Source organism: Lissotriton vulgaris, chromosome 9 (assembly GCF_964263255.1).
Source record: "Lissotriton vulgaris chromosome 9, aLisVul1.2, whole genome shotgun sequence".
NCBI lineage: Eukaryota > Metazoa > Chordata > Amphibia > Caudata > Salamandridae > Lissotriton > Lissotriton vulgaris.
In genome coordinates this window covers 387,470,983-387,493,124 of record NC_141697.1, presented here as the reverse complement: position 1 = coordinate 387,493,124, position 22,142 = coordinate 387,470,983, and the positions used below count along the sequence as shown (strand labels likewise).

General features: G+C 40.7%; 1 protein-coding gene across 2 annotated transcripts in view; it reads left to right on the top strand.

Moving 5' to 3' along the window:
- Positions 1-22,142, top strand: part of SETD3 (SET domain containing 3, actin N3(tau)-histidine methyltransferase) — a 510,073-nt gene that overhangs the window by 455,855 nt on the left and 32,076 nt on the right. For both annotated transcript variants that reach the window (XM_086937753.1, XM_086937754.1), the window contains exon 10: positions 14,904-15,070. In XM_086937753.1, the coding sequence (XP_086793879.1) occupies positions 14,904-15,070 (167 nt within the window). The remainder of the gene's footprint in view (positions 1-14,903; positions 15,071-22,142) is intronic.

The window sequence follows — 22,142 nt, the reverse complement described above, 5'->3', positions numbered from 1 at the left end:
CAATTCGTTTGAGGATTTAGTATCACCAATGGCATCTATTTCAATCAAAGGGAGCATTCATAGTGGTCCTGCCTAGAATGAGTCGTATCCTACGCACGTTTCGGCTTGGAGCCTTAGTCAAAAAGCCATATTTGATATGAATCCTAAAAACATGTAGAAAAGCATCTGGATTACCAAATGTGGGTCTTACTTATATATTTTTTAAATGTACAATTTAAACATGGTGTGCCACAGTAAAAAAGGGAAGAGGTGAGTGTTTAATAGATTCCTCAATCCACCATGAGTGAGGAAAAGATGGTAACGAATAATAAACACAAAAGTGCTCACCTAAAAGGTCAACCAAAAATCTGTGAACCAATACCTTAATTAGGAGTACCAAATTGATGCCAATAGTGCGCACGCATCAGATTCCACATGCAAACTGTTAAGACAGAAAAAAGAATGGAATGAAAAAATAAACTGAAATCTAAGAAACTGAAGCCCAAGATTTATGGATAGCATCCTGCTATTAGTACACTATTAACTTATAGCTGCGGGTTGAACATGTTGTCTTAATAAAAGATATCACATAGTTTGTATTCTGAATCTGACTACAGACCTGCCAGGAGACAAATACCTGATTGGTAACTTTGTACATTAAATACTCTACAGTTAATGGCCGATGTAACAGGGGGAGGCTTACCGATGTTGGTGGTGTGAAAATACTGCAACCCAATGGAGAAGGTGCAAAATGATGTCACCTATACAAAGGAATAAATAGGTGTTATTTAGTGCTTGCGGAAGTGGATGCATTCTACTTTAGAAAATAGCAAAGCACTCTTTAAACAGGTAAGGTTATAGCTACTTGTACGCGAGCGGCAGCTTACCCGGTATGGGAGTCTCTTAGGTCATGATGAGGGAATCTGTACGATGCGCCGGAGAAACCTGAAAACTCTTTGGTATATTGAAACCTTTTTTCTGTGTCCGTACTGTTCGTTGCTAAAGATATGAATCTGGTATCAGTACAATCAACTTGCGGGTGTGTGTTTCTCTTTAGTTCCAGCCGGCAGCATAGTCCTGTCTCTTGATTAAGTGAAGTACATATGCCATAGGCTAGTGGCTATGTTATGTAAAATCCGGGCCAACAGTCCTGATTGGTTTACGAATGTGGGTGGAGTAACGTAAATGCTAACAAAACATAGTATGTAGTAACGTACCATGGTGGCCATCTTAGCAAGATGTCATAGTTAAATAGCCTCTAACATATCTGGGTGGATATGTCTGCTCAGTAAATGCAAACCGATATTATCTTGTTAGGGTGTAAATGGTTATAAAATGTGTGTCTACAGAAAGAAGATATATGTCATTTTATGATTCTACTGTCAATCTACATCCTATAGAGAGAAGATGTGCAATATATAGCATTGGCCCAGGGTCCTGATTTGTACGTAATTATGGATAGACTCATTTTGATGCTGCCGGATATCTATGTGTAGGGACATGTAACGGCAGCGATCTTGGCATGGTGTTTGAACATTAAGAGATCTGTAAAATCTCAAAATAGATGAAAATGCTACCTGGATTGGGGCGCACGCTGTCTCCTTTAGTTGTATATAATTAAAAATAGTATGATCTTTACAAAAAAGGAGTCAATTTTATTTTATAATGTTTCTAGACATGTAACACTGACAATCTAAATCTCAATATAGCTTGATGGTCAACGGAATTAGATATTCGTACTTCCATTCTCAAATAGGGTCATGCCAAATCAGCATTGTGTCCATAATAAGTCGAGGCTATAGTGATGTAAAATTGATGGAGTGACAGGTCCTATGTCTTAAGCCACGTATACTTCATTAGCATAGTCCATATGCAGAACTTGTGTAGGTATCCTGTGCAACCAGGGTCTCTACCTTGACAAGCTGAGTTCTAACAAATATTTAGATGTTATTATATTTGATAGCCTGATCCCATGGGATTTCATTGTTCAACCCATTTTTATAGGTGTCCAACATGAAAATCCAGTAGACCTCTCTCTGTTTCCGGATTTCTGAGCTTAGACTTCCTGTATTGATACGTATTTTCTCTAGAATGAGCCATCTTATATCTTGGGTGGTATGCTGTGCCTCCAGAAAATGTTGAATTAATGGGGCATTGATTTTCTTTGTTCGGATGGCTGACCTGTGAGTCTGGTAGTCATGGAACGTGAGGTTTCCCCCACATATCCCTGATTACAGGGACACAGGATTAAATATACAATGTTGGTAGTCTTGCAAATAGTCAGAGTTTTGAGAGAGAAATGTGTACCATTGAATGAATAGGTTTGAGTTTCTATTGCAAATTGGCAGGCAACGCATGCCATACATTTATAATTCCCAATCACATGTTTACTGCCCAGTATATATGTTTGAATGGTACTTTTCTGTGTATTAGTCATGTATGATCGTACTATGAGGTCTTTAAGGTTTTTGTTCTTTCTGTGTGCAAAGAGAGGCTTTGGTATATAGGTCTCTTTGTCTCTAGTTGCATTTAGAATGTGCCAGTTGCAAGTGACAATATGATGATTTTTTTCATTCATTGTTGAATGGTGTGTGGCAAATACCAGATTGGAGTTCTGTTTGGAATTTCGTTGGGTGAGAAGGTGTTGCCTGTCGTAGTAACGTGCTCTCCTAAAGAAGTCACGTACTAACCATCTTGGATAGCCCCTGGTGACAAATTTGGATTTCATTACAATCGCTTGTGTATCAAAATCCTCAAGATTGGCCCAAACGGAATACTGATTTTTTGGGATTTGGGATAGTAACTCTTAAAGTGCAACAATGTATTGCGGGCCGCGGGTTTTGTATACAAGTCCACTTTCAGATGTTGTGCATTGTGCCTAATAATTATGTCCAAAAATTCAACACTGATGTTAATCAAATTAGCTGTGAAAAGCAGATTATTGTTGCATGGGTTCAGCCAAGCAATGAATTCAGGAAGTTCCTCTGGATCAGATGTCCAGATAAAAAAGACATTGTCTATGAATCTAGACCAACTACTGATAGTCACTGAAGGGGGCAATCTCTTTATAGACATATCTGAACATCAAAATGGGCCATGTATATGTTAGCAACCATGGATCAACTCAAGAGCGTTGAATTTGACTCTTTCCCTGATGGGCAGCCAATGTAGTGTCCATAAGTAAGGCGAGATCTGAGTTCTCATAGGAACATTTAGCAGAGATGGGCCACCACATTTTGGATCACTTGGAGTCCATCAGATACTCCGGTACACCGAAGTAGAATGCATTACCGTAATAGATACTTGATGTTATCAGTGCCTGAATGACTGATTTCTTTGCTGAGAAGGATAAAAGAGGCAGACATTTCTTTAAAGACCTCATAATCCTGAAACAAGTGTCTACCAACGCTTTCACTTGAGGCCCAATGCAGTCCTAAAATTTAACGCCCAGATGTTTTCTTTCTGGGGTTCTAGGGGAGAGGCATCAACTGGTTAAAACGTTCACCAGAAATCTGGTGGGATCTTACCCAACAAGAGAATGTCAGTTTTCTCTTCATTGCGTTTAAGTTGAGCAGTTGCTAGCCAGTAAACGACAGATGTAAGACAGGTTTTAAGCTGTGTGCCCTGCAACTCTACTACCTTGTCCCAAGAGAAAAGCAGTTGCAATTATCCGCATAGGACATCACTTTACCTCCAACATTTTCAGCTAGTCGAGCCAGAGAGGTAAGATATAGATTTAAAAGGGTAGGGCTCAGGGCAGAGCATGGAAGAATCCAAACTTGTTGACTCTTCTTAGCTAGAAATGATCTGGAGTTTTTGCACCCAAAATAAATCAACAGCAGCTAGGTCAAATGTCTTAACTGAAGGTTTCAAGGAACTACATGACCTGATCAAGTAGTGTCTGGCCTCTGAACATGATGCCACGACCTGCAAGTCAATTGCATACATACATTCATAAGGCCTCCGAGTAGGAGGCTACGTTGTTTTCGGCCAAGGCGTGCAGGATACACCAAACTGTTGCCCTTCCCCTTCAAAGCAAGTCTTCTGTCTGGCATCGTCCTCCTCAGGGCTCTTACGATAAACATGTGAAAAGTGTCCTACGAAAGAAAATACCTCTTTTTCCTCAAGGACACTATACTGAAACTGTTCAAAGTCTCAACGCTGTTTCCTGAAGTAGGACTATCCCTTTTCGTGGGATAATATCCTATAACTGAAAAAGATGAGATCACAGTTTCTGGGTCCATTAGCCGACATGCTGCCAGTCATGGCCTTAGAGCTGATAAGGATCAATTTGTTCAGGTCGGCTGCAGTATGCTCTGGGCAACTCTGCAATGGGAAGCACGTTACTGCAGACTCTGTGACTTTGATGACTCTTATCCAGACTCTGCACTTTCATCATGGTTCTGCTCCAAAACAAGAAGCCAAATGCTTGCTTGGGTGATGTTCCTCTTTTGGATGGACCGTGCTTTAGGCCTGCACCATCCACTGAGTCCATCACAATGCTGTTCTTGCAGCCTTCAGCGAAGGAAATTATCCATGGGGCACAAGAGAAAGCTAAGGGAAACTAGCAATGTGCCTTTAGCAGTGCACAAACATAGGACTCAGAAATTCACCTGGATGAATGAGTTCAGCTCTAATTCCATGCCTCAGAAGGACTATGGACACAAAGATGATGATGATTTGGAGGCTGATAAACTCCTTACCTCTTATAATAATAATAATTCTGACATACCTGTGTCTGCAACACCCGAGCACCTGTACACTTCATTACAAGGGGCCATCCCTTACCTCTCTGCCCTTGCCTCAGAGGAAAGTTTAATCGTTTATGACTGAAAAGCAGCTGAGGCACTGGAATTCACACTGTCCCAGTGTAACATTTTGTCTGAGACATTGCAACCCTCCTCAGTGGTGAAGCTCTTGCTTCCATTATTATTATTATTATTATTATTATTATGTTTCTTATATAGCGCCTGAATCGACCCCCGAAGGGGTATCTCCGCGCTTGCCTTGGGAACCCGTCCTCGCTTTTCCTTGTGAGATAGCCCTTTACAGGGCATCCCCAAGGTGAAAGCCAGGCATCCCGCCGCGGGGGGGGGGGGGGGGGGGGGGGCGTTGTGGAGATTAAGCAAGCTTAATGCCCAGAGTTGCAGAGTGTGAACCCATGATTAGGTCAGGCACCGAAGCGAGAATTATCGAGTCCATGGACATTTGAGCTCAAGACCCTGCCGCGTCGGGAATTGAACCCTGGTCCCGGGTCTGACTTCTGCTCCAGGGTCTGCCTGCTGTAACCAGTGAGCCACACTTCTCCATTCAATTGGATCAGTCATGGCTGATCGGTAGAAACCCTTGTCAGGCCCAGCAATCTACAGGCAGGTTGCCGAATTTCATAGGCATGCACTGGGTGACCCTCACATTTTTGTTTTCTGATCTGTTACAGAAAATTCTGATTGTCCAAATGTACGTCTCGAAGAAAACCCATATGCCTTGTCAAAATGCCTCCCTGCAGAGTTGAAGAAACTTCACTTTGTTCGGACAGAAAATATTTGCTTCAGGCAGAATGGCCCTCTACACTGCTAATGCCTTTGGGACTGATAAGTTCATGCTTTGTTGGAGTGGCAACACTTAGTGCCTGCGTGCCAGACCACACCAATAAGCAATATACAGATCTGGTCTATGACTGATTGGATGCATCCAAATAGATCATGAAGTATGACTGGAATATGAACGCCATTGTTTAGTCCATGAGCACAGCTATTTGTGCCGTATTGGCACATAAGGGTGCTTTCCATTAGATAAACCATATGTGTCCAGTGCATACTCATGCACATGCCGTTTAATAGCGACCGACTGTTCAGAGAGAAGGACGATTTCTTCTAGCAGCGGTTTAAGAACAATAGAGCTACTGCTCGTGCACTGAACCTGGCTAGGCCATCACAATAATTCCACCAGTACTACATTATATTTTGTGGCTGCCTCAAGGGTCTATATTTGGGCTAACGGTCACTCTGAATTTCTTTATGAAAGTGCTGGCAGTCGTGTTGGCTTTGCTCCAATGGTCATGAGTCCATGCATTTCTAGACTAGGATGACTGGTTGGTAAAGGTGGAGTCCTTGGTTCTGCTGAACCAACACTTTGAGCAGTTATAAACTCTCCTGTACAACTTGGCCCTCATGAAGGTCTTTCCTACCTCCTGAGAGGATCTCGGATATTTGGGAGGTGATTCTGAAGTTTCTGACTCGTATGGGTGTTCTGCTTGGTCTCATGGGCTAGTTCATCTTATTGGTGTACCACACCAGATAGCAGAAAAGGGCCCTGAACTGTCACAGGGTTTTATCCAAGCACTACCGCCTCCCTTCTCCGGCACACAGCAAAGGTAATTTTACTTGAGCTGTGATGCATAAAATCCCATCTAGCACTGGGGCTGCTGCTCTTATCCTCATTTATAAAGGGAGGAATCTGGCGGAATATGTATCCATCTGAAGAAAAGAAGAAAAACCTTTGATAACCACATTTCTGGAGATTCATAATCTTCCTACAGATTCCTCACTGCCCTTCCTCCTCCATTGTAAGTTAGTGCATTGATTAATCCCTCGGTATGCAAACATATTGTGTGCTACATTTGCAGCTGCTATTGATACTCTCGGTTCATCTCTGCATGCATTTGCGGGGCATGGAAAAAGTAAAAGTTTCTGGAACTGTTGCCTGCTCACCCATTGGCATTTATTAATGTCAAGTTTCGTCATGTCTGGAGGCGGAGTCATGGCTTAGGCTACCTGGTGGCACTGAAGAGTTATTGCTGGGGAAAAGAAGACCAGTTTGAAAGGATAATTCATATGGTGAGGTATTTGTGGGAACATGTATTCATGAGAAATATTGTAACCTATAATACGTAACATTAAATACTTCTACTTGATGGATAACTGGATTAGGCACCAGATATTTTTCAGGCAATACTTTGTTTCCCATCTGACGTGCAACACACTGGACGGGAATATTGATGATGATGGTAATGTCTGCGTGGTCTGTTGTTCATCCTTGTAGGCTGAGGTGGTTAAATATGTTAGTTTCCTTTTTAATTGTGTGCCTCACTATTCTTGTGGGTGAGGTCCGAGCCTTGTGAGGAGGTGGGATCGGGTAGAAAGCAATATAGGCAGCTCCACAATCATTTTTTGTTCCTGGTTTGGTACAAATAAATGATATTGGGAAAGAGCAGATGTCTTCAAAACAGATGTGACATTGAATGCTGTGGTTGTGTTTCAATGATTGCTGTCTACAAGGTCTCTGTGTTGTTCACTCTTAGGCTGTTGTTGGGGGTATCTTTAAGAGTTGTGCGTATTGCTTTGCCCTCCCAAGTAATAGAAAATACTGCCCTCCCACACGAAGGATCAAACAAGACGAAGCAAAAAAAAAAAAACCACCTGGAAAGGGATTTCACTTTTATAAAAATGAAACACATCAAAACACGGTTCTCAGAATAAGGCATGGAGTTTCATTTGTGCAACACTCTCTAACAAAAAGGCTTTCCCAGATGTCAAATGAACAACATTCAAATGTATATAGAGATATATATGTGCAAGCAATAATAACACACTTTTAATTAGGCAAATGCAACTGTTAAAGGTACAGCAGATAATATGAAATGTAGTACAAGCAGATAATACTGGACGTCCTGCAAGAAACCGGAAAGATATATACACTAAATACATCAGATGATTACAACCACTAAAGACTTGGATGTGCACACAGACACTCACACATCACAAAGTCAGTAATCAAAGACAACACCTCATATGGTTATATTCACTGGAGACTTCAATGTGCACACAGACACTCACACATCACAATGAGAATAATCAAAAATAAAATACATCACCAGCTTCAAACTTCATCTTTGCTCACTCCAGACTGGGGGATTCACAGCTGGGGTCAAGAGATTCCGGAAAACCGGGATCTGCTGCACTGTAGACGCTTCCGTCGTTCAGACCCAAATCCCAGTTTCCAAGTCCACAAACCCCAGATTTATAATCTCAAAGCACACTAGAAGGTTCCGAGAGGCCCTCCTCTGCGCCAAGGAAACTTTCTGGTATTTGCCACTCTCCATGCAATCAATCCAAAGGCAAGTGTTCTTACGTTGCTTCTGCACTTTTACATGTTCCAGCCTTTATCTTAACAAGTCTCCGGCAGTACATTCAACAATCTCCAAAAGCACAGAAACCAAAACACCCTTGAACGTGGATAGCCTAAACAACTTGAGTTGTGCCCGCAAAAATCACTTGCTAGACAGAGTCAGAATTCAAGATGGCATGAGGGCATGTCAAAGCCAATAGTAAGAACTTCATAATACTTCCCAATGTACAACACAATGCACATTTGTGCCCCACTGAATATAGCATCACAATCTTTATCTCCATGTGTACAACATAACGCACATTTGAGTACCACTGCTTATAACACTGCACTCCAAGACCAAGAAGTACATTCCACACCGCTCTTTCTCATATTATTTCAAATGCATATCCCACACGTTCTGTTCCTCGCAAGGCTGTTCTACTTGGTGAAAGGTCTCCCACTTTAAAACTACAAAGAGACACAAAATAAATCTTCAAGAAAACGTGCACATGCAGGAATACATTCAAGCTAGGGTGAAGTACAAGCCCAAAAGTCAATTAAACCAATTTTAGTCAAGTCATCACGTTGTTTCAATACATAGGAGTGCCTCTAGCACTACATTGTGGTAAGAATATAGAGGGTAGGGGCGATAGTCTTCACCTCTGTGGCATTCTACTTGAGTAAGCCTAAAGTGTGGAGACCTTTTGTTGTGCATTAATTTGTCTCTTTATCGTCCTCCTGTTTGTTGATATTTTTCTTCATTGCTGGTTTTAGAAAATGTTGGGCAGGAGTCAGTTAAATATGAAGTTTTACTTGGACATTCTATATTCAGAAGCCTGTCTGTGCCATAGGCTTTAATAGTTTGTCTGAGAGTGTGCGTCTGATATTGCTATTAAACTCTTTGCTATTTTCATTGTTTCATTAAATAGGTTGGTGTTGCTGTTTGCTATTCCTTATAGATTGTTTGCTACAGTATCATCTTTTTGAGTTTCATTTTATATTGAAGAAAAGTGCTGATTTTACCTGAAATGCTTGCATGTCTGACTTTTAGAGCAGTAGGTCTGTGCTGTAGTTTCCATTATTCACTCAGTCGTAGTGATCTGTTATGATCATGTATGGTTTTTCTCCAGTGTGGTGGTGGCTATTTAATTGCATAGCTTTGATAGCCTTAACTTGAAGAGATGTTCCCAGTATCAAATCTACTGTTGAATAGTGTTATCGGTAATTGTTGAGACTCGCTTAGTGGAATTGTTTGCAGTAAAATTATTGTTTTAATGGGATTAGTTGACTCTACAGTTGGCACAAGAGTCTTGTGGAGGTATTTGTATATAGGTAACTTGGTTTGCTTTTTGCTGGCAAGCAGAAAAATGATCTCACAGTAAGAACTTCCAGTTCAGTGAATGATGTACTGCTCATGTGCAAATTTCTTATACATGTGGAATCGTCAATGTTAAACTGATTCCTGCAACTTCAATTCCATGCAGCTCATTTTCTGACAGCAGTCCTAACTGAAAGCTGGGCATTTCTATGTCAAGACTGTAGTCAGGCTAATGAAATACTATGTCAGACTATCGTTTGAGATGTTATGTCATTCTTACCAACAAAAGCAAGCCCCTAGTTAAATAGTCCCATTTTCATAACCTTACAGCTGTAGGAGGTGATTAATGGTATGGTAATTCTTTATTGTATACATTTCTATGAAAACCAATATAGTAAAATCAATAGCAAATATAACTACAACAACTTATAAAACTTCTTTATATTGTTACTACAGTCTAATAAATCTTGGTATGCGCATCACTTATTGCAGACTAGATCATCTTGACATCCTCGAATGCCAATCAAAATCTCATTAAGTCGGAGTAAGTAAATGCATTTCATACTACATTCAGTAGATTTCTCTGTTTTTCAAACCAAAGTAGCTTCATTGATTGTTTTAATGCCACTAGATCGAAATAGTGGGTGAATACCTCTTACATGGCTCAAACAGAATGGGATACATACATATGCTCAATTGTTTTCTTATAATTTTAAAGTAGTCTAAAAAGTTTCAGCTTTAGTCATATGTTGTTCCACAAGCCTTCACTTTGAACTTAATCATCCGAAACTTAAAAATGCTTTTTTTTCTTTTTGCATTTTTGGCTTAATGTTGAAATCTAGATAGAATAGTTTTGTCGTCTAATTTGTATTTTGCGTATACATTGAATATTGATACTTTTGCAGTTGTAGTAATCCTATTGAAAAATGTACAGCTTTTGTCTGTCCTTTATTAAAGGTTTACTTTTTAGTTTATTTGTAGTAGAAAGTGTATCCATTTATGGTAGTTGGTAGCCATTAATTAATGTAAGCAGTTGACTAATTGGCATCAGTGATAATCGCAGTAGAGGTATTTACCACTTTTCAGATACAATTTTTTAAAGTATTCGTTTCTGAAATCATACAGTTGCTGAACTAATTAATGAACTTTTTTTGTCAATTGCAATCAGAGAAAGCAATCCCAATTTGAGTCTTAATCAGCAATGAGCCGTTGATGTCCGAAGGATTAGCAAATAAATAATAATTTTAATAAAACCACTTTTTTAGCCTGATCATAGATTTTGGATGAATTATCTAAGATCTGTTAAGTATCAGGAAACTAATATAATATTGGCAGTGGAGTTATTGGATCAATTGCACTGCTTCAAATTTCATTGAAAAACATTTAATGCACAGGATACCTGGGTAATTATGATTATATTCATGATGTCAGTGTTCCAGTTTAGTTTGTCAATTTCAACCCCTAGATATGGGCAGCGTGTAGATTGTTCATTTCAGTTGGATCACAGGGCCCATTGAACCTTGGTTTGATGTATCATGATTTTTGTTTTTGTAAAGTTGACCTTCAGTCCATTCAAGTTGTTGTATTCCTGTAATTAGTTTAACTGTTTCTAGGTGCCCATGTGTGTTACATTTTTACCATATCATCTGCACAGGCTATGTGGCTACAGTTGTCCATGTTTTTGAGAGTCTCCATCAGGATGATATCTCTGATATATATATATATATATATATATATATATATATATATATATATATATATATATATATATATATATATATATATATATATATGGGACAAAGATACAGCCTTGTTTCAAGCTATTTGCAGCTGGTATTTAAGGTGTTCAGCTATATTTATTTGAGAGTATGACCCCGATTAGATAATATAGCAGAGTATGATCGATATCCCATAAAATAAATTGCTCCCTAACTGAAGCCTATCCACTTTGTCGAAAGCCATTCAATAATCTAGAGGACAGGTAAATAAGTCATTACCCATTCCTTTTACAGCTTTGTTGGCCAAAATGGATAGTCAAGATGTCCGTGGTGGAGCAATTGGTATTTGGTAAAGTTTGATGCTATCAGATGTCCATTTTAACAATTTGCTAATCCGGTATTTTGCAAATATTTTTCCATATGAGTTTAATAATGCAATTAGGTAACTGACGTGTTCAGCTTTTGGGTCACATTTATGAATATGTTGCTAAATGGAAACTTTCCAAGGTAAAGGGATTTGACCATTCAAAATGCTGGTATACAATTGGGTTAATATAGAGCTTCACCTATTTAGTTTAATTTATAGTATAGCTATTGGGATCCCATTAGGCTCTGGTAATCGTAACAATAAACCCCATGTAATTCTTTTTTATGACAGCTTCTTTAATTGTATACTTTGCAGACCATTTTTTTTGTGGTGGGATGCTCCAAGACCCATTATCTACCAGATGTTTCCAGAAGCTTTTGATTTAATTGATTTAAATAGTTTGACCCCAGCTTCTTTTTGCACTGAACATTTAATTGAAAATGTTTTTTTTCAGGCTAATTTACAGTTCTATAATTTCTTAATCCCTGGAACTAAGAGGATACTTCATAAGCAATCTTAAATTTGTTTTTGTTTTGTTTTGTTTTTCCTTTTTTTCTGTTCACGTAGAATCTTACTTTCCTGAGTCCAGGATGTTCTTAATCCTATTTATAAAGTAATTGAAATCCAGCATCGAAGCCATGATTCCTTAGACAATTTACATGTTCATTAAAGATACAGTAACACATATATTATTTTCTTTGTTATAACACTAATATTCTCTGCTGTAAGTGCACTTGATTAGTTGAACTGAAAATTAATGGGGTCATTCCAACAACACATTTTGTGATGCATCCCACCCCAAGAACATTTGTCTAACACTGAAAAATGTGGCTTTTTTTGTGTGGAGACAAAACATGAAAATGCTGTCCTTTGGCTATTTACAGACTCATTCCCATATCTGCACAATCCTAATCGTCTCGCTGCTCAAGTTTCTTTCATGTATGAGTATTCAAAAATGGCATTTTCGTAGTCAAATGTCTGGTCTTCATCACAGAAAGTGTATAATTTTAGTGTAACCTCTAGGATAAACATATGTAGGTCAGTATCAGTGATGAGTTAAAAACTTGTTTTTACCCCAATACTTTTTAACTTTTATTTTGAAGGTAAGATTTAACTTTTTACTACACCCTTTGCAAGAGTTCTACAGAATTGTGTTGTCGGACTTTTTGCCTTCCATCTCCCATTGTTGCTGAATTAGTTTGTGTTTGCTTTCCAACTGTTAACCAATGCTAAAGTGCTTGTGCCCTATCCTAAAACATGATAAAATTGCCTTACTAGTCAATTGGCATGTTTAATTTGACTTGTAAGTCCTTAGTAAAGTGGCCATACATGTGCCCAGGACCTGCTACTGGGCCTGCAGCACTGGCTGTGCCACCCACTTAGGTGTGCCCTTTAAACATGTTTTAGGCCTGTCATTTGCACAGCCTGTTTGTGCAGTTGTAAACTGCCATTTCGACGTGGCGAAATAAACCTTTTTGTCTGGCCCAAATCTTTAAGTATGTGTAAATTACCTCTACAGTAGGCCTTGGACAGCAGGTTGCAATGTGTTTTAAAAGTAGGAACATGTACTTATAAGTTTTACGTGTCCTGGTAATGAAACACTCTTACATTAGTTTTTCGCTACTGCATGGCCTATCTCTCCCATAGGGATAGCATTAGAGCTGCCTTATTACATTTTGTAAGTGTAATTTCCAAGTGGGAAGCGATGACTAGTTCATGTTTGGTGTCTCTAAATTCTCAATTTAAAATCCTAACCTATGGTGAATTTGATGTTGGATTTTATATTCCTTTTAGAAAGTTGCCATTTTTTTTACCTTAAACCTTTGGTACCTGCAGGCTGCCTCTGGATCACATGAGTGAGTGGGCTTTGTGTGTTCCTGATAGACAGCCACACAGAATGGGAGCTTAGGTGTGACTGGATGGTCCATCACTGGAAGGATGGGTGAGAGGAGCTGGGCACAACCCTACTTATACTTGAATCAGCTGTGTCCTGCCTCCACATAAAGGGCTGCATGTCCCCTGTAGTTAGTATGGAGCTAGGGCCATAATGGCAAGACATCTGTGTACTTCAAAGGCATTCCCCACTTCAAAAGCAGGTATTAGCTTCTCTGTACATTTTTGCAACTCTGGATACTTTGCCAGGAAGAATGACTGTTGTACCGCTACATGACTGCCACTCTGCTGGATAGCTGCTCTAAAAGAAATGCTGCCCTGCCTTGCTGCCCTTTTGCCTGGGGAAGTAGAACTGGACCTGCAACTTCATCTTGAAGCCAAGACACCAAAGTGACCTAAAGGGCTAGTCTGATGACCTCCTGATCTGAGCACATAAAAGGCTCCTCAACCAGCTCCTGGACCCAGCTTTAGTGGCGAGTTCCGGACGCCACTTGGTGCCTCTCAGATCCTGGACCCTTGGTCTGGCTCAGGGGCTCTTTAAATCAAGCTTTTGGGCTTTTTGCAACCTTGAACGGGCCAGTTCGCACCAGAACGGCGCCGATTGCAACAAAATGTAGTGTGAGCCACTGCCAGCCCATTTCTTTGCACAGTAAGTATTGGTCACCCATGGAGGACTGACACTGAGAAGCTCCAGCCCACATGTCCACAATACGCGGCCTGCTCTGCGCACCAAGCCGCCCACAAAGCTCTCTTTGCTCCCTGAGACCCTCTCCAATGCGAATGGGTGTCTTGGCACAGAACTTGAAAAAGTAAACCTTCAGTATGACTGATCTGGTACTGTATCCAACACACGCTCCATCATGGTCCGCCTGCACTTTTGACTTTGACCCGGCCCAGTGTGACCAGATAGCCATGTTTGGCGCTGTTTTAGGCACTGTGTTGCAGTTTATTCTTTAAAAATTCAGAACTATGGTTCTATTGATTTGATTTTTGTCATTGTGCTCTTATTTTATTTAGGACATCTAGTTTTGTATTTCTAACCTGGTGTGGGATTTTGTTTGTGTTGTTTTCACTTCTTTACTATGTGAAGTGTTGCACAAATGCTTTACACATTCCCTCTAAGTTACGCCTGAGTACTCTGTGTCAAGCTACAAGGCATTTGAGCACATGTTAATTTAGGGTTTGCTTGTGCCTTGGATTGTTGTTGCTGCTTGACCAGGGCTCACACCCCAGTCAACCAGTAACCCAATTTCTAACAGTTGTGCACCCCATGGTGTTCAGTGTTCTTATCCCCCTTGGTACTTGCTGAAGGTGTATGTGTACCCTTTGTTTATGATAATGCTACGTTCTACTATTTTCCCTAGTCTATGCCATCATTTGTTTTTTTCAGTTAACAGTCCCTCGGTAGATAGTATGTTTAGAAATAGAAGTCTGCATGTTTTTTTCTCTTAGAGGTAGACTGTATCAGTTTTCTTGTTGCTATATGACTAAAGGTTTTTTGACTTTTTCATATTTGTAGATTTATATTTTTTATGGCACCCGTTCCAATGCGGAATTTGTGATCCACAATGGTTTCTTCTTCGATAATAATTCACATGACCGAGTTAAAATCAAGCTTGGAGTGAGTAAAAGTGACAGACTGTATGCTATGAAGGCAGAGGTCTTGGCTCGTGCTGGCATTCCCACGTAAGTGTAACATGTTTATTAATGATAAATTAAAAACCTAATAATTATTGCTTGGTAGACCTTTTTTCAATTAAAAGTACCCTGTATCATTATAACCCACCTCCTGTATGCTTTGATTTTGTTATCCTTCCTTATTAGGATTTATAAATGTGAAATACAAATAGACAGAAGCATCATAATGCGTTTAAGCAGAATACCAAAGCTATAGCTTCATGTTTAATTTGTACATTAGTTAATAGTTAGACTTTTTTTTATATGATTTATGTTAACCTGATTTTGGATAGAGAATTTTCGTAAATGTTTAATTTGTAATACTTCTATGCCTTGTGCCTCTAGTAAAACTCATTATGCTTTTTAAACTTGACAATACTTGGTTTCTGATTGCTTAAGATAACAAATGCAATGCATTGTTTTATTTTTGATGTCAAAAAGATGTATAGTCTCTACCAGATAAGGCATTACTAAAGGTAAGTGACTTGTTCAATTAATCCATTGATTCTGGCTATTCAAAGAAGTTAAACTGGTGGTCCTTTTCTCTGCTGTGACTTCTTTGGCCCCCCAGTTTTCTATGCCCAGACCTAAGCTCTTCAGTTGGCCTGATTGTGTATTACTTCCACTCCCTCATACAAGGTGAACACCTGTTAACAATGAGCAAGACAGGGAAAAAATATGCAACAGCTTATTTCTCTCTTGGGACCATATGCATCAATAAGTCATTTTGCGATTCTCAAATAGTGATTTTTTGCGAATTGCTATTTGAGAATAGCAAAATGCTATGTATGTAGGATTTGCATTAAATTTTGCGAATCCTACATATTCCTTAATTGCGAATTACAAATTGTGATTCGCATTTAAGGAATACCTTCCTATTTATTCCAATGGGCCTAGAGGCCCATAGGAATGACTGGGAAGACATTCTCAATTTGCGATTCGCAATTAGCGAATCGCAAATTGAGAATGCAATTTCAAGGGTGCAAGGGTGCAGGGGTGTCAAAAGGACACCCTGTTGCACCCCTGAAATAAGCATGGGTGCACATGTGGTGCACATACATGCCCTAAGGGCATGTATGTGCTTCACATTGCACTTTGAAAAATGCAAAAAAGTGCATTTTTCAAAGAAATCGCAAATTACCACCAACTTGAAGTTGGTGGTAATTTGCGATTCCTTAAGATCAAATTGCACTTTTTTGGTGCTTCTTACATTGCATTTAAGGAATCGCAAAATTTGCGATTCCTTAAATGCAATCGCAAAATAAGGAATCGCAAATTTTGCGATTCCTTATTTTGCCTTAATACATACCATTTTGCAAAATTGCATTCGCAAATGCCAAAATTCTGAGAATTTCGGCTTTTGCGAATGCAATTTTGCTTGATACATATGGCCCTTGGTCTCCCAAACTGGGATAAATGTTACCTGCATTGAGACCAAGGCTGTTTGGTACTTGGGCAGACTGTCACCTATGTTTGTTAGTCTTAAGGAGAACAGACATCCTGGATTGTTTGTTGTGTGATACTCTTTATCTCTGATTTGCATCTCTGAGTGCTCCATAAGGCATTCAACAAGCTAATGGTGAGGGAAAAGGCCACCTCTTTTGCCTTTATCATTCATGTTTCCTTGAATGCCATCTGAACGGCAGCCTTGTGGCATGTGACATTAGTTCATGAGCTGATGCTCTGTTTGATCATACTCTCCCCAAGATGTTGGGTTGAGGTTTTTTTTGCCCATAGATTGTGTTTACTCTTTGAAATAGCATGTTTTCATTCCACCTACAAGTGTGGCTAGGACATGGCATTAAGTGCAGGATAATCACTCTAGTGGCTTGTTTACTGATTTGCTGTATGCCAACTCTCAATCAAAATTGTAAATAAACAAGAGTATATATATATATCTTTTTTTCTCTCTTTTAAACACCACACTATTACCTTTAAGGAAAACAGGCTGCATTAAAAAAAAATGTCTTTATTTAAAAGCTATCACAAACATGGTAGTTTTCTGGCTCTAACAGTCCACCATCTGTGTGATGGCCACCAGTCAGAGTGAGTTACAATATGTAACCTATCTTATTCATTTTCATGAAGTAGATTGGATATCGAGCCACTCTGAATAGGAATTCTATGAATCAACCAGTAGTACATAGGTAGATTTGTAAAATTGTTTAGTGGTCAGAAAACGTGACCAGTATTTAGTACATTTGGCCCTAAAATATTAGTCTTTCTAAACTTCAGGTGTTGTTTTCCACATATTTGCCCCCTGACCGGGGGCTGAAATCTCTGCACAATATTTTAATATTTCTGTCAAACTTTCAAAAAGCTGCTCAGTTTTGCTTCCACTTTTAATTCATTAACATACACTAACTGCTTTACTGGTACTATAAATATAATTCTCTACTTATCTCTCGATCCTTGACTGCTGGTCTGTTCCATCAGTAGTCTTTTTTCTTACTCATTTACTTTTTATCCATGTATCTTTACTTCTTCCAATTGCTTATTTCTCTTTTCCTTACCTATCCTGCTTCATCTCATTTCACTTTGCTGGCTCCTTTTTCCTTCCGTTTTTGCTTTTATCTCTTTAGTATCCTTGGTCTTAACCCTACCTTTTCTCTCCAACATTACCAAGCTGTCTACCCACCTGAAACCCTGGCTTGCCTCTCACAAATAACGCCAGCATTGATTCCTCCAACCGCTGCTTTTTCTGGCTATAATATAAATTTCCTTAATTACCTACACATAGCTAGTGCCTTCTTCTGTGTGTTTTCCATGTTGCCCTTCCATGCTTCACTTTTTCAGCCCATTTCCCATCAGTATAATAAGCATCCTCTCTCACGTCTATAACAGTATGCAAGAAACTTGCCATTGTTTGTCTGGTGAAAAACCTAAGATCCTTCTCATGGGAAAGGCCATCTATCCTCCGCTTGACCAGAGTCCTTAGACTCCCCTCCACAACCTGTCACTGAAGCTTGTAACGTTGGTATTTTGTTTGACGGAGAGCCAACCTCCACACCACATGATGCTGTCACCAAATCAGCCTTTGATATACTTCAACTGCTATGTGGAGTTCATCCTTTATTCCACTTGCTTTAAATAAATTCCCATTATCCTTGCCATTGTGATCGCAGACTTTGACTTAGGCAACACCTTATACACCGGCCTGCTCAATAAATAAGTTGCCAAACTCCAACTGGTTCAAAACTATGCAGCTGGTCTACTATTTGCCTTGAAATGTCATGATCATATAAGAGCAGTCCTCAAAGCATTCCACTGTTACCATGTAAAGGATAGAGTAAGCTTCAAAGTACTCTGCTTGTCCATAGAGCCTGTCAAGAAATGGCTCGAACCAGATGTCCAAGTCTTTTGTCCTATACCATCCATCCAGAAGTTTCAGACCTACCAATCCAACATTAATCTTGATCTACTCCTTCCTTCTAAAAAGTTTTTGAGATGGAAACTTTCACATAGTCTCATCTAAAACTGTAAAATGACTTTGGGATATTCTGGAAACCTTTAACAGACTTTCAACAAACCCAAGCTACTGGCAGCCTGACATCCCAGGCTTTGACACCTATGACTTGGACCTGGTGAGTAGACACTTAAAGCCAGCTACTCCATCCAAGGTCCACAAAGTTAGCCCTACTAAAGGCTTTTACACCTCTTCCTTCAAGGCTCAAAGACTACCCATTTGGTTTATAGTACAATGCAGAACCCCTCAATAAATAACAAATATAATAAACCTGCAGTTCTCTACACTTCAGTTGAATTTGTTTTTAATTTTTCCTTTTGTATTTTACCTATATGGGTACATGGCACTGAGATGCAAGTGCTCAAGTAATCCAATAAATAAGTATACCCTCTTCTTATAGTGGATGTGGACAAGAGAGTAAATGGCTGTGTCAGCAGTTACAGGAAGGAGAGTCCATGCTGGTGGGTCGCAGGGGGGTGTTGAGAATTGTGTAGTAATAGTTAATTATTAGTACAAGAACAATGTTCCCTCTAATTTTTTTCCTCTGTGTGCGGCAGTGGAGGGTCTCTGTGCGCTGCAACCATGGCTATGTGCGCCAGGAACCAGACGCGCGTGTGCAGCGCCAAATGTCACTCTAAACAATTACTTAAAAAAGTGAAAAGGCCGATCTTAAGGCCGGTTTGCAAATTGGATAAACACGCCCTGACATGAATTGATTACACAGGCAAGTACACTTAAGGTGTAGAAAAGCACAAGACTCCAACGGTGGTACAATCATAAGATTTTTACTAAACATTCTTAACTCTAGCACAGGGGCGGCTGGTGACATTTGAAAGTGGTGGGGCGTAAACTAATTTGCATATTGCACCGCAGCGAGCGAGCCCGAACCACCTTGCATCCATCCATACATCATTCATGCATCCACTCATCCATCCACCCACCCATCCTGCATCCATACATCATTCATTCATGCATCCTGCATCCATCGTTCATTCATGCATCCACCCACCCATCCATCCTGCATCCATCCTGCATCCATCATTCATTCATGCATCCACCCATCCATCCATCCAACCACCCATCCACCAATTCGGCATCCATCCTGCATCCATCATTCATTCAGGCATCCACCCATCCATCCTGCATCCATCATTCATTCATGCATCCACCCATCCATCCATCCATCCTGCATCCACCATTCATTCATGCATCCACCCACCCATCCATCCATCCACCCATCCATCCTGCATTCATGCACCCATCCATCCATCCATCCTGCATCCATCATGCATTCATCCATCCATCCATCCATCCATCCATCCATCCATCCATCCATCCATCCATCCACCCACCCATCCATCATCCATTCTGCATCCATCCATCCATCCTGCATCCATCATTCATTCATGCATCCACCCATCCTGCATCCATCCTGCATCCATCATTCATTCATGCATCCACCCACCCACCCATCCATCCACCCATCCATCCTGCATCCATCATTCATTCATGCATCCACCCATCCATCCTGCATCCATCCTGCATTCATGCACCCATCCATCCATCCTGCATCCATCATGCATTCATCCATCCATCCATCCATCCATCCATCCATCCATCCATCCATCCACCCACCCATCCATCATCCATTCTGCATCCATCCATCCTGCATCCATCATTCATTCATGCATCCACCCATCCTGCATCCATCCTGCATCCATCATTCATTCATGCATCCACCCACCCATCCATCCACCCATCCATCCTGCATCCATCATTCATTCATTCATGCATCCACCCATCCATCCTGCATCCATCATGCATCCACCCATCCATCCTGCATCCATCATGCATCCACCCATCCACCCATCCATCATCCATTCTGCATCCATCCATCCATCCTGCATCCATCATTCATTCATGCATCCACCCATCCATCCATCCACCCATCCTGCATCCATCCTGCATCCATCATTCATTCATGCATCCACCCACCCATCCATCCACCCATCCATCCATCCTGCATCCATCATTCATGCACCCATCCATCCATCCATCCACCCACCCATCCATCCTGCATCCATCATGCATTCATGCATCCATCCATCCATCCATCCACCCATCCATCATCCATTCAGCATCCATCCATCCTGCATCCATCATTCATTCATGCATCCACCCATCCACCCATCCTGCATCCATCATTCATTCATGCATCCACCCACCCACCCATCCATCCATCCATCCACCCATCCATCCTGCATCCATCATTCATTCATGCACCCATCCATCCACCCATCCATCCTGCACCCATCATGCATTCATGCATCCATCCATCCATCCACCCATCATCCATCCTGCATCCATTCATCCATCCATCCATCCAGCATCCATCATTTATTCATGCATCCACCCATCCATCCACCCACCCATCCGTCCTGCATCCATCATTCATTCATCCACCCAGCCATCCATCCAGCCATCCATCCTGCATCCATCCTGCATCCATCATTCATTCATGCATCCACCCATCCACCCATCATTCATCCTGCATCCATTCATGCATCCACTCATCCACCCACCCATCATCCATCCTGCATCCACCCATCATTCGTGTTTTTTTATGACCATATAACTTGCACACAGCTTGTCAGTGTTCAATACCAGTCTCGAACCTTGTACTCCAGCACCAATGATACATGATTAATATTAATTGTTTTTAAAACATGTATTTATTCGACACCAATTTCACACCTTAGTAGGAACATCATTTGTATTTGTTTTTTAAAATATCTATTTATTTAACACAAAAGTAAGTCATGTATACACTTTTATGGCTCGATAAGAGGCTCGAACCTGGTTTCCCAGCACCAAAGTCGGCTGCGCTAACCGTCAGACCACATCCTCTCCCCTTTGTTGTGGCCCTGCAGTTTGGATGAGGACCAGCCATTACTCTATTAAACACTGCATAGCATGAGAATCAGACACCCCCTTCTCGCTGCTTCCATAGCCGCAGCATCACCCTCTGCCTCAAAGGTGCTACTAACCTCTGCGCCATGTGTGACCAACATTTCTCACTTAGCCTCACACAAAACAGAAAGCTGGTCTGATTGACTGACAGCGACTTGACTGTAATTTAACACCTGTTGATTTCACGTTGCTGATTTATATTTGTGTTCTTTAAAAAAAAAATCACATTACTTCATTACTTTACCGCCCGTTCTGGGAAGAGCTCCGGGGTCCGGCTGCTGGTAGGCTTGGCCTTGCCCTCTGCAGCCCCGATTCACGCCTCATTAAATCATGCTGTGCTGCTTAAATGACGCGAAGCAGCAGTCAGTCCCCTTTTCGAAGAAAGCCGCTGGAAACCTGAGCCTGCACAACACTATGATAATCATGTGCAGGTTCACCCGACCCTCCTTTAACAACCGGGACATAACCCAGGCACTACCCAAAAACCGGGACATTTGTGAAATTTGTAGAAAAGTGTTGGGACACTTCTCCAAAAACGGGGACCGTCCGGGGAACTCCGGGACGTCTGGTCACCCTACAGTGTTAATTTATGTATTTTCCTGAAGCACCTGTATTGTTCTGATAGTAACGCGAGGCTGCGGGGGA